At 39.3% G+C, this 14,309-nt stretch overlaps 1 protein-coding gene across 15 annotated transcripts in view; it reads right to left on the reverse strand.

Moving 5' to 3' along the window:
- WDR27 (WD repeat domain 27) overlaps positions 1–14,309 on the reverse strand; it is a 227,850-nt gene that overhangs the window by 48,860 nt on the left and 164,681 nt on the right. Inside the window, exon 25 of one of the 15 annotated variants that reach the window (XM_045008730.1) lies at positions 6,191–6,407. The exons of the other annotated variants lie outside the window; for them this stretch is intronic. Coding sequence (XP_044864665.1) covers positions 6,402–6,407 — 6 coding nt within the window. The 3' untranslated portion in view covers positions 6,191–6,401. Of the gene's footprint in view, positions 1–6,190; positions 6,408–14,309 lie in introns of those variants that run through there. 15 annotated transcript variants of the gene reach the window in all.

Here is a 14,309-nt window from a genome sequence, read left to right on the forward strand (position 1 = left end):
GTGATCAATGTAGCACATAGAAGCCAGGCAAATCTTTGTTGTGGTGTTATGGTAACTGGTCTGTTCAAATTCCTTGAATATATTTTTCTCAGACACCTATCACACTCTGATCTGCTCAAAGTTTTAGGGTTTCTTCTATTTTTGTCTAAGGAAGAATGGTCCAATGACTAGAGAGCTAGCCTAGGACTTGAGACACATGGGTTCAAGTCTGTGTTCCCCCAAAGAATTCCTGTATGACCTTGGGCATGTCACTGTGTCTCTCGGTGTCTCACTTCCTCATTTGTAAGCCCCTTCGTTTTCAGTTTACACTAATTTTTACCCAAAAAATCCTGGGTTTTACAAAAAGTATTTTTTTTCTGATTTTCACCCTATTTTTGTATCATTCACATATTTAAAAAATAACTTGTATTAGGAAAATACAGTACATTGCATGAGACATGAGTATTATGATGATACATTAGTCTGTGTGTAAATATAAAGCTATCTGTTGAAGTAAGGCTATGTATTAGTCTAGAAGATACACACAATAACCCAGAGGTTCTCAGGGGGTCACAAGGTTATTACGTGGGGGGTCGCAAGCAGTCAGCCTCCACCCCAAACCCAGCTTTGCATCCAGCATTTATAATGGTGTTAAATATATAAAAAAGTGTTTTTAATTTATAAGGAGGGGTTGCACTCAGAGGCTTGCTATTTGAAAGGGGTCACCAGTACAAAAGTTTGAGAACAAATAGGCACGCACGCAAGCTCTGAAGTGTCTGCACATCTGAGGCCTGGTCTACACTAGGCGTTTAAACCGGTTTTAGGAGTGTAAAACCGATTTAACGCCACACCCGTCCACACTAAGAGGCTCTTTATATCGGTATAAAGGGCTCTTTAAACCGGTTTCTGTACTCCTCCCTAACGAGAGGAGTAGCGCTAATATCGGTATTACCATATCGGATTGGGGTTAGTGTGGCCGCAGATCGACGGTATTGGCCTCCGGGCGGTATCCCACAGTGCACCACTGACCGCTCTGGACAGCAATCTGAACTCGGATGCAGTGGCCAGGTAGACAGGAAAAGCCCCGTGAACTTTTGAATATTTCCTGTTTGCCCAGTGTGGAGCTCCGATCAGCACGTGTGGTGATGCAGTTAAAAATCAAAATAAAGAAAAAGCTCCCGCATGGACGATGCGGACGTGATCGCTGTAAGGGCAGGCAAATCTGTTCTATCAGCGCTCCGTTACAGAAGACGAAATTCAAAATCATTTTTAAAAAATCTCCAGACAGATGCCATAGCAGGGACTCAGCGCACTGCTGCGTGACAAGCGTAACGGAAAGCCAAAGAATCAAATGGACGCTCATGGACTGGAGGACTCAAGCTATCCCACAGTTCCTGCAGTCTCTGAAAAGCATTTGCATTCTTGGCTGAGCTCCAAATGCTTCTAGGGTCAAAAACAGTGTCCACGGTGGGTCAGGGCATAGCTAGGCAATTTACGCACCCCCCCACCCACCCCCAGAAGTGAAAGGGAAAACAATCCTCTCTTGACTCTTTTACATGTCACCCTATCTTTACTGAATGCTGCAGATAGACGCGATGGTGCAGCACTCAACACCAACATCCTTGCTCCCCCCACGCTATGGATGGCTGATGGTGCAATATGGCTGGTATCCGTCCTCATCATCAGCCTATTGGCACATGGGGCAGTGCAAAAGGACAGGTAACCATGCTGACTAGCATCTGTCAGGTCGATCAAGGGCGCCTGGCCCTAATTTTTCCTGGTAGATGGTACAGTATGGCTGATAACCATCGTCATCATAGCAACAGGGGGCTGAGCTCCATCAGCCCCCACCCTTCATGTGTAAAGAAAAGATTCAATTGCCCCTGGACTAGCAGAGGGATGCTGGGCTCCTCTCCTAGCACACTCCTTACTGTCCTGTCTGGACTATCATAGCAGCTGGAGGCTGCCTTCCACTCATATCTCACTAACAAGTCACTGTGTCTTATTCCTGCATTCTTTATTACTTCATCACACAAGTGGGGGGACAATGCTACGGTAGCCCAGGAAGGCTGAGGGAAGAACGGAATCAACAGGTGGGGTTGTTGCAGGAGCACCCCCTGTGAATAGCATACAGCTCATAATTTCTGCAGGATCTGACACAGAGCAGCTGTGCTCTCTGGTTCTATGATACAGTGGTTCTCTAGTACACTTGCCCATATTCTAGGCAGGACTGATTCTATTTTTAGATACCAAAAAGGAGGGATTGACTCAGGGAGTCATTCCCAATTTGGGCTTTTGCGCCCCTGGCTAAGAGCAGCCAGGGGCACTTATGACAGCAACAGATGGTGCAGTGCAAAAGGACTGGTAGCCACGATCATCTTATTACCAATTTATGGCATGGTAGATGGTACAATATGGCTGGTAACCATCTCTGCTATCATGCAAAAGCAAAAGCATGCTGCTGTGTAGCGCTGCTGAATCGCCTCTGTTAGCGGCATCTAGTACACATACGGTGACAGTCACAAAAGGCAAAACAGGCTCCATGATTGCCATGCTATGGCATCTGCCAGGGCAAACCAGGGAAAAAAGGCACGAAATGCTTGTCTACCGTTGCTTTCCCAGCGGAAGGAGTGACTGACGACATTTACCCAGAACCACCCGCGACAATGATTTTTGCCGCATCAGGCACTGGGATCTCAACCCGGAAATTCCAAGGGGCGGGGGAGGCTGCGGGAACTATGGGATAGCTACGGAATAGCTACCCACAGTGCAATGCTCCAGAAATCGACGCTAGCCTCGGACCGTGGACGCACACCACCGATTTAATGTGTTTAGTGTGGTCGTGCACACTCGATTTTATACAATCTGTTTTGTTAAACCGGTTTATGTAAATTCGGAATAATCCCGTAGTGTAGACGTACCCAGAGTGTACTGATGAATCTCATGCCCACCATATACACATTTCAAGCTGTTAGTAGATCACAGTTTAAAGATTTGACACAGTAAAATGTGAAGAAAATGAAAATTGGTATCAGAATACACTTCAGAACACAATGAAGTATTCGAAAGCTTTTAAAAAACAAAAACAGGAGAAAAGGATAAATTTGAGTGTATGTGCTGCAAATGGTATGGCATTGAAGTTGACACTCGGGCTGACCAGATTAAAGAACATTTGGAGAGCAAATGACATTTAAGACTAAAACAAGAACGTGAAAATAGAAACAAGCAAACATTGGAATTAGCATTTATCCAGACACAACAGAAAGAGCAAGATCAACACAATGTACTAAGTGAATTTATATTTGCCCTCTGCTTTTCAGAGCAGCTACTAGGCCTTGCCATGGTCCTTTGTACGAAATTTCTGTCCACCTGCAAAATCCTTGCCAAATTCAATCAATCTGATCAAGAAATATTTGGAGGAGAATGATATTGCTCAGACCAACAAAATTAAAGAGAGATTGACTGGAAATATAGTTAGTGCTTGATTTTTGACGAATCACCAAATGTTCTCAACCGTGGTGATTTGTTTTCATTTATTGTAGAGATGCTTGCACTCATTTTGGCAGATCTGGAGTTTGTAAAGTCAGCAAACAGTCAAACCGTTGCAGCTTCTGTCAGTAACACTTTAAATGAATATGCACTTACCTGGAAGGATGTAGCAAAAGTGAATTCTGACTCAGCTTACTTTGGAAAGTTCACACAAGATGTAAAGCTGAATGAAAAACCTGAATTGCTTCATTTGTCTTGCCCAGCTCACCTGCCGCACGTTGCTGTCTCTCATGCAACAGGTGTTCCCAAAATGGCTGATTTTAAAAAGTTTGTAACATGCTGGTGCAGTTTTCAAGCATGCCAGTAAAACCAAAAACCTCTTCTATGATGTCTGTGAAGAAATCATGTTTGAATGCAGCATTCCATTTCCAGTTGTACCAGCAAGGTGGTTTAGTCTGTATTTGGCTCCACAGAATGTTCAGAAGGCATGGAGTGTCTTAACGCAACTTTTACATCATGAAGAGCTCAACAGTGAAAAAAGCCAAAAAGCTGAAATCTCAAGTGACTACACAAAAAATTAGGCAAAACCTTCATACAAAACTCCAATTACTGACTGAAACACTTCAATCACTACATGAAGCACAGAAGAAATTAGAATACAATTCTTTAACATACAGCACATTTTCTAATACAGAGGTGTATGGCATTCTGGTTAACAATATCTATCTCACAAAAGCACATCTGGGGAGATTCCAGAAAAAAAACCAAAAAACCCCACAACTTTTCATATGTTGCCAGTCACTGAGCAGGACAACCTTGAAAAAGCTTTCAAAAGTTTTATGAAAAGCTGTCAAAGAAACAGGAAGCTACTGTCACTCGCAATATGTCCCCTGAAGCTTTTCACAGCGAATCATCATTCTGGAAAGTCATTGTGCTGTTTGACCCTCATCATAAATGTGTGGCCTGAGCTGATAAATCTCACCCTTTGTGGATTCTAACAAAGGAAGTGCAAAACTGGAAAGTGAATTCCATGCCCTGAACAACCGCTCCATCACTCCTCCTGAATTCTGAAAAATCCACCAAACTGACTTTCCAACTTTGAGGCGTGCTGCTTCTCGCATCCTCAGTGTTCCACCTGGCTCAGCTGATGTGGAGAGAGTATTTTTGAAATTTGTCTACATCCAAGACCATAGGAGAATGGGCCTTGAAAATGACTCCTTAAAAAGACTGCTGCTAGCCCACACTATGCAGGAAAAGTTTTGGAAATTACACTGAAGGACTTCACATAAAACAGTGAGTGTTTATAAATATTTTAAAATATTTAAAATCTTGGGCCCAATTATTAAATGTAAATATTTATAGGCTAATAGTTCTAAGTCTACAACAGTAAACTGTTTATTGAAATGAAAAGTTTTATTTGGGGATTAGAGATATATTGTTTTCTTAAACTCAGAAGTGGCATTGTATTCTGAATTCTGTTTTAGTTCTGCAGCAAGCCACATTGAATTCCATTAATCAAAGCATTAATCTACTGAATACTTTTCTCCCTCTCCTTCCATCCACCAAAATAAACCCCGATATTCATCCAGAAAAATTATTAATAGTTTTTGCACCAATTTTCAGCTGTTTTTGTTGTGGCAATAAACGTTGATAAATTCCTATGAAAAATAAAATAAAATAAAAACTAAAACCAAAGGGCCCTACTCATCTGTAATGTGGGGATAATAGCACTGCCCTATCTCAGAGATGCTGTGAGGCTAAATATATTAAAGAAGATGAGGTGCTCAGATACCACAGTAATGGGCACCATATAAGGTACTGAAAATAGACACACGATCTGAGATTTACACCGAAAGGTACAATTAAAACCATTAGTGCTAGTTGTGTGATGCACAGAATACATTTTCAGAATTTGCTGCCATTTACAGTGACCATTTTCTGTTTGCCATCACCACATGGCCTTATATTAGCATTTTAGTTGTCTTACTGGGGTACTTATACACAACCAATATGCCATTTACACAGCAATTGAAATTCAAACCTATTGACACAGCAAATTTAGATTCTTCCTGAATTCCATTGTGACTCAAGTGGCAAATATACCAAGACGTCTAGCACCACTTTTGAATGTGACCCTTATAGTTTACATCCCTGCTTTAGAATAGCTTATTGACATTTTTATGCCATAGACCTTTGTTTAAGAGATTCCACTGCTATAGAGGTTTGCCATGGCTAGCCCTTGCAGACCTGCAATCTCACTGTAACAAGAAAATTTGGTATTTTACTTTTCAAGGGGAATATTAAAAAATGACACTGCTACCAAATACAATATTTGTTTTGCATATGTACAGTGCTTAAAAGAACCTCCTTGATCATTCCATGCTTCGATAGCAGCATGTTTTGAAGCTGGACATATAGGACTGCATCCCCACTTCCTTAATTATTATTCTGTGTAGTTATGAATAGCAGACAAAAGGGAGGGAGGGAATGGGATTAAAACAATATAAAACACAACATAGTTGTTTCTGGACATAATTAAATTCATGTTTTTCCCCTTTCTGTTCACAATCTTTATATAAAGGAACAATAAAAGTAAAAAAAAAAGCCATTATCCAAATCCAGAATAATTGGTTACTATTTACAGCCACTTCAAGAAGTATTATAAACAAACAATCTGTCACAGAAATGTGTGTGTTTATTTTCAGACTCTTTTTAGGTAAATTCCACTGCTTCTCTCTAAATTTTTCAGCTAGCTCAGAAAGGAGAGCATTTGCTCAAGACTCCAGCCTTCTTTAGGCTATTCAGAATTTATTAGCTCTTTTCACTGCTCTGCACGTCGAAACACCAAACGTCCTCTCAGTTAACCTTCCAAGTCAGAACTCCACACACATCGGAACAACCAAATATCCGCTTGGTGAAGCTCCCGCTGGAAACTAAACCTGGAAAGAATCAGACGCTCAGATAAAATAGGGATAGAATGCACCTCTATTCTGCTGTATGAGCATATCTTCGGATGTAACAGCACCCAATCAGAAAATTCTGGACTACATTGCCCTTAATGCTGCAGTTATCAGACCTGAAAAGTCACTGCTCAATAAGTGTAAACTGTGTATCAAATGTAGTATGCAAATAAAATCAACAACCGTTACTGCCCATACTACAGTATATTGGCATCACCATCTGATGCAATAAATACAGACCTCAGACCCTTGGCAGTAGGTCACATTCCAAGTTGGTGCTGTAAATCCCACAGTAGGTTGACCACTGTTTTTATTTTCAAATCTATTATCCTTAAATGCCAATGGAAATCCCTAGGTGCCAAGCTTTCTTTAAAGCTTCTAATTTGAAGCTAACTCATTTTTGACTGGTTTAGCTTCGGAAATGAAGTTGTTATAACTTATATATTAGGATTGCTCCCTCCCTTTTAAATTTTAGGCTAATTAGTAGGGCTGTCAAGCAATTAAAAAATTAATCACGATTAATCACATTGTTAAACAATAATAGAATACCATTTATTTAAATATATTTGGATGTTTTCTACATTTTTCAAATATATCGATTTCAATTACAACACAGAATACAAAGTGTACAGTGCTCAGTTTGTATTTATTTTTATTACAAATATTTGCACTGTAAAAAACAAAAGAAATTGTATTTTTCAATTCACCTAATCCAAGTACTGTAGTGTAATCTCTTTATCATGAAAGTTGAACTTACAAAGGTAGAATTATGTACAAAGAAATAACTGCATTCAGAAACAAAACAATGTAAAACTTTACAGCCCACAAGTCCAATCAGCCAGTGGCTCAGAAAACAAGTTTGTTTACATTTGCAGGAGATAATGCTGCCCACTTGTTGTTTACAATATCACCTGAAAGTGAGATCAGGTGTTCTTATGGCACTGTTGTTGCCAGCATCGCAAGATATTTACATGCCAGCTGTGCTAAAGATTCATGTGTCCCTTCATGCTTCAACCACCATTCCAGAGGACATGCGTCCATGCTGATGATCAGTTCTGCTTGATAACGATCCAAAGCAGAACAGACCGATGTGTGTTCATTTTCATCATCTGAGTCAGATGCCACCAGCAGACGGTTGATTTTCTTTGTTTGGTGGTTCGGATTCTGTAGTTTCCCCATCTGAGTGCTGCTCTTTTAAGACTTCTGAAAGCATGCTCCACACCTTGTCCCTCTCAGATTTTGGACGGCACTTCAGATTCTTAAACCTTGGGTCCAGTGCTGTAGCAATTTTTAAAAATCTCACATTGTGTTTTGTCAAATTTGCTGTGAAAGTGTTCTCAAAATGAACATGTGCCGGGTCATCATCCGAGACTGCTATAACACGAAATATATGGTAGAATGCTGGTAAAAAAGAACAGGAGACATACAATTCTCCCCCTAGGAGTTCAGTCACAAATTTAATTAATGCGTTATTTTTTTTAAATGAGCATCAGCATGGTAGCCTGTCCTCTGGAATGGTGGCCGAAGCATGAAAGGGCATATGAATATTTAGTATATCTGGCAAGTAAATACCTTGCAATGCCAGCTACAAAAGTGCCATGCGAAGGCCTGTTCTCAATTTCAGGTGATGTAAATATGAAGCAGGCAGCAGTATCTCCCGTAAATGTAAACAAACTTGTTTATCTTAGTGATTGGCTGAACAAGAAGTAGGACTGAGTGGACTTGTAGGCTCTAATGTTTTACATTGTTTTGTTTTTGAGTGCAGTTATGTAACAAAAAAATCTACATTTGTAAGTTGCACTTTCACGATAAAGAGACTGCACTACAGTACTTGTACAAAGTGAATTGAAAAATACCATTTCTTTTGTTTTATCATTTTTACAGTGCAAATATTTAATAAAAAATAATACAAAGCAAGCACTGTACACTTTGTATTCTGTGTTGTAATAGAAGTCAAAATATTTGAAAATGTAGAAAAACATCGAAAAATATTGAATACATTTCAATTGGTATTCTATTGTTTAACAGTGTGATTAATCGTGATTAATTTTTTTTAATCACGTGAGCTAACTGCAATTAATCGACAGACCTACTAATTAGTTTTTTACACATCCTCAAATCATATTACTAATTCCCAGTTTGTTAACCAATACTAGTCATACAGATATTAGAGGGAAAAATGAATATTACAAGCCAGAAACATATTATTTTGCCCTGTAAATAGTATTTCTTCAGTGGATGCAGTCAGACTAAGTTTTTTTCTTCTGTCACACTTGAACAGGCAGAAGTGACCAGTGAAATTACAAGGTTGTGAGGAGCACCAGCACAGAAGGTCTGGAGATTCCCAATAGCATCCACTATCACAAATGCCATAGCACTTACAATGCCAATATACCTACAGGAGGAGGAGGTAAGAGCCATGTGGCTAAAATGAAATAAGAATGAACAGTGGGAGTGACCCTGTATCTCTGGACTGATGGATTCTGACAGGGGGAGTTCTGAGTGATTGGACAGAGATCCCCAAAGGCAGTTTGGGTATCCCTGAAAGATTTATGGAAAACTAGCAAATTACTGCACCTCTGCAATCATTTAGCCCTACAAACTCTGACTCACCTATTAATGTATTTTACCTGCTTTACCCTCTCAATAACTTTTTCCTTTTTCTTAGCTAATAAATCTTTAATTAGTTTACTAGAGAAATTGACTATAGCATTGTCTTTGGCGTGAGATCAAGAGCATCCATTTTGACCTGGGGTAAATGATTGGTCCTTTGGGTTTGGGAGTGACCTAATGTGTGGTGATTTTTGGTTTTAGTAACTTTCATTACAAAGTCCAGTCTATCTGTGTGGCAAGATGTGCTGGAGAGTTTAAGGGGACTGCCTGTGCCTCCATGGCAAGACTAATATAGTAATCCAGGAGTGCATGCTTGTTACTAGTTTGGTGGAATCTAGTTATAGAATATACCACCAGTTTGGGTGTCTGCCCTGTTTTCTGACCGTCTGACCTGAGATTGGCACTCTCAGTTGTGAGCTACTCCAGGTAGTGTGACAGGTATTAAAAACAAGTATACCAACAGGTACACCTTTCTGTTGGTCACTTATGTCTGTTCTAGATGACCAAACAAAAAAAACAAAAACAAAACCCACAATCCATGTAGATGGAAAGTGACTTAGTCCCCTTCAAGAAACTATTTTCTCTTTTTCCTCTCTTGAAAGTTTCACCTTTGTCAGCAGTGACAGTTTTTCCTACTTAAGGATGTTTTTATCCTTCTGGTTCAGATACCTGGAACAGTAGTGAAAAATTTGCCAAATTTAAAAAAAAAAATCCTTTTGTAAATTAACAGCTTTATTAATAAAAAGAGAAAAATTGGAATAGTTTTGTGTTGGGGGTCAAGTGTTTACTTTATTGTAAAGCAACTGTAACATACAAATGATTGATATTGTTTATCATAATTTTCAGTAACTATTCATGGGAAATAAATCATTGATGCAAAGCTTTTAAAATAGACTTAAATAACTGTTTATTATGTCTTTTTATCCTAGATAGTACTGATGTGGGGTGGTAACAGCTATATACCTTTATTCAGAGAAGAACACTATCTGAACATGAAGGAGACCTGGATCTCTTCACTTTGGTGCCCTGGTGCTCTTTTCTCCCCATACCCTCAGGTTTTACCAGTTAAGGAGGATGGATCTTCAGGAATGGTTGTCTCAGATATATGAGCAGAGGGGCCAGCAGAAGCACTTTTTGAAGATGAATGCTCAGGAAAATCTGCCACAGCTATTGCAGGGCCTGGAGAGTCGTGCATTGACCTCTCCAGAAGGAACATCTTCTATAAGACACTCTAGCAATTTGGGATGTCTTTTTAAAAAAAAAAATTCATCTGTTATGTACCCCTCACCCAAACACAAACATTTTATGTGCCAGTTGTTAAGAGGCAGTACTGTCTCTTATGATGGGCAGTTTTTAAAGCTTGGAGATCTGTGTTCAGTCATAATGATGATCCCAGTACTGAGGCAGATTCCCAGGCAAAAAGGCAAACAGGTTCTCTTCTTCTAAATAAGAAAGGAAACATTATCAAAATATCTAAAACTAACATTAAGACTAACTGCTAAGTACCTGTAATGGGTAAACTGCACAGCAAGCAAAGAAACTGTGACACTGCAAGTTCCAACTTGTAATCACTGGCAATGAGAATGAACTGAGGAGAGTTTGGCCTCACCCCACCCTTTATGGCCAAGTTGCAGGCGTAAGGACACTCAGGGCCCAGGTGTGGCCCCAGAGCACAAAAGAATCTAAACTTGAGTACATGGGGAGCATGTGCATTGTCAGTGAAATATATATAGACAAGTACATCACTGTTCCACCAGTCCAGGTCATTTTCTTTGACAAACTTAGAATAATTATACTCTGTAAAATACTTGGAGCTACTTCCAGCTGAGACAAGCTTTTTAGAGCTCTTTCTGAGCCTGTCCAGGAAGAGTTCCCCTTTAGACTCATTTTATATAGTTGTTTCCTATGGACCATCAGGGATATGGTTCATGTTTCAGCAACACACACACAATTCTGTAAATGAGTTTACCACAGTTTTACTGATTAAGGTACTACTGAGCATGAATAGCTGTGAGTAGTCCCATTAAAATCAATGATACTACTCAGAGTAAGGGTGCCAGAACCAGGCCTTGGTGATTAAGCCTGCTCGAGTATTTTGCTTCCAATTGGCAGACAACACCTGATTTACTTTTAGGTTTTAGCATTTTAAAAAATGCCACCATCATCTGATTTTGAGGTTCATTTTGCCAACATATATGCTTGAAACAAATTACTTCTGTTGTCTGCTCTCTAGAAAGGAGAAGTAGCAAGCAGAACTGAAAAAGGTCTGATTTTGATTTTGTGTTTATTTTGTTTGGTTTGGAGATCCAGCAAAAATAGATTTTCCATTAGATTTCCAGGACTTCCTGGTTTTGGAAGAACAGAACATACTGTGAAAGTATCCCCTCTCATGGTTGTTCTGCTTTCAGTCCCAACAGAAAACCAGGAGGAGCAGAGCCATGCCATTTTTTTTAAGTTAAAACAAACTTTCTTGAATGTCAGAAATGGGCCAGCTTGTGTTCAGTTGAAAAAAAGAATCAGTCTGGATCTATTTAATCCAAAGTAGTGCACCAATTTGTACTAAAAACCAAGAGTGCAAATCATTACTGTTTCTTTACAATTTAGTGATATAAAATGTAGCACACAGTAAATATACGGCTATTCTTCAGGGTATTATAATCAAGGAAATAAAAATGTCTTGCTTTTATGTTTCATCCACTGAAGAGGAGTGCAACTGTTGCAGCTTTCAATTGTTTGAATAATGCATCTTAAGTTATAGCATTGCCTGGAAAAGTCACTATAATTAACACCCTGTCAGCATTTTCATGTGAAACTCCATCTTTTACAGGGTTCATAACAACTTGGATGCTGAATTTTACTTCTAGTAAAAAGCTGGAGTCTGTCAGACTTCATGGGTGAAATCCTGGCCCCACTAAAGTCAAAAGGAGTTTTGCTAGTGACAACGATGGAGCCAGGATTTCAACCCCAGAGTTTTGTGGCGTGTTCTAGCTATAAAGGCTGCTATTCCTGCTTTAGATCACCTAACACTGCAACATGCATTTTGAACATACTGCCAGGAACTTTGAGAGTTTCATACTCTTACATAATGGTAAATAGCCCTCTGATGAAAAAGTCCAAACAGATTGGAAGTATATATGATATATGCATGCTATAAAAGTCATTTGAATTCCATGATTGTGATTGGCATTGATTCTGATCTCTCAGACCAGTTTTCAACTCTTATAACTCCATTGGCTTCTATATTGTTACTCCTAATTAACTTTGGTTTAAGTGACATCTAAATCAAGTCCATTATGAAGAAATTATTTTCCTACTATAAAATTTGATAGTACTCTTATGTTCAGACCCTTCTGCCCTCATTTTTAAATGGTTAGCACTATGACATGTGTATTAGAGCATTAGCATATGCTGCTCATATTTTAGTCAAACTTTCAATGTGTTTGACATTGCATTGGATGTACTAACATCATATCAATTTCTGGCATAGATACAACGCAGCTTGTTTTTGAAGGAATGCCATAATGGGAACCAAGTCACATCTATCAAAATTAATAGTAAGGTTTTGATGCTTGACTCTCTTCTTAGGAACATAAGGATAAATCAAAAGTAACTCCACAGAAATCAGAAGAGTTACCATCAGTGAAAAATGGGTGTAAGAAAACAGAGAATCAAGCCCATCTTCAAGAGTAAGAGTGACCCATAAAGTTTCTATGTGTTTAGAAAGATGTATGTATTTTTAAGATACTTAAATCACACATGGCTTGTTTTACAAATGGAAGAGCAGAGAAATGTATAATTGATTTGTTCTGTCCTTAAACCACTAATGATGCTGTTGTCAGTTAGGATTACTACCTAAGCTATGAAAAAAAATATTCACAAAACGTGTACATCAGACAATAATTCCTAAAAGTATTCTTATTGAAATAAAAATGTCAATGTTTTGTCTTCTTTAGTATTTTAATTCTTATGGGTATGAAAAACAAAACAATTTTTAGACTAAAGACATTTTTAGACTAAATATTTTAAGTGCATCATCCTGTGTCTACATTACATCTCTTTCCAATAGCTGGCAATGGTCACCAGGACCAGTACAGCTATCAATAGCCCTTAATTACTTTTAAGGGAATGACAGGCATAATATCATTAACAGGTGAAAGTTTATAGGTTTTGTTGTTCCTTCTAACCAAAGTTGTCAAAACTGAGTGCCTAAAAGTCAGGCATGTAGATCCAGAGTCAGGTCACCTAAATAAGTGCCTAATTGGTGTGCTGACCACTCACAACTCCTGTTGACTTCGTTTGACTTCAAGTTGCTGTGCTCCACCCCTCTGAAAACCAGGTCACTTATCTATGTGACTAAATGTGGATCAAGAAGTCTAAGTTTAGATACCCAAGTTTGAACATTTTGGTTCAAGTGTTTTTGAATTGTCTTTACCAGGGTATCTTCATCTAATCTGATAATTGTACCATCATATTAGATTAAGTATTTGTCTATACCAACAAATGTGTGCCACTTTCCAATCAAAAGTAAAAGCTCTAACTCAGCACGAGTTGAATGCAATCTAAAGTGTCTTACATTCCTGTAAGGACGTCCACATTTTGAATATTTTAGACCTGAGTTTGGTAGTAACTGCATTGCTTCATAAACTTTTCAGTTCCCCATTAGAACTGCAGCACAATTCTCATACACCATATGGGCTACTGCTGTAACCCTCAGCTTTGTGCTGTGATCCCTTTCCTTCCTTGTCCCATCCTCTTTATACTCGTTGTCACTCTATGATGGGGTATATAAACCCCACACTAGCTTGGAAGGGGTTAAGGAGCTGCTTTGGGCTCAGATGCCCCTCTACACCTATAAATCATGCCAGGAAAGGAGACAAAAGCCAAAAGGGAGAGAACTCCTCTCAGACCTGGGCAACCCTGGGTAGGGAGCAGACTGTTGAGCCTCTCCAGCCTCTAAGAGATGACTGACAGGCTGCAGAGTCCCTGCCCTCACAGAAGGAGGGTGCAGGGCCCCTGACAGGGTGACCAGATGTCCTGATTTTATAGAGACAGTCCCGATTTTTGGGTCTTTTTCTTATATAGGCTCCTATTATCCCCCACCCCTTGTGAAAAATCGAGACATTTGCTGTCTGGTTACCCTGTACCCTGAGCAGAAGGGAGGGAGGACTGATACTTCCACTGGAACTCAAGTGGACTCTGAAGTGGATAGTGATACTCCCAGAGCCCACTCTGAAGTAAGAGAGGCCCATATTCTGGAGGGAGCTGCTT

This window comes from Mauremys mutica, chromosome 3 (assembly GCF_020497125.1).
Source record: "Mauremys mutica isolate MM-2020 ecotype Southern chromosome 3, ASM2049712v1, whole genome shotgun sequence".
Lineage (NCBI taxonomy): Eukaryota > Metazoa > Chordata > Testudines > Geoemydidae > Mauremys > Mauremys mutica.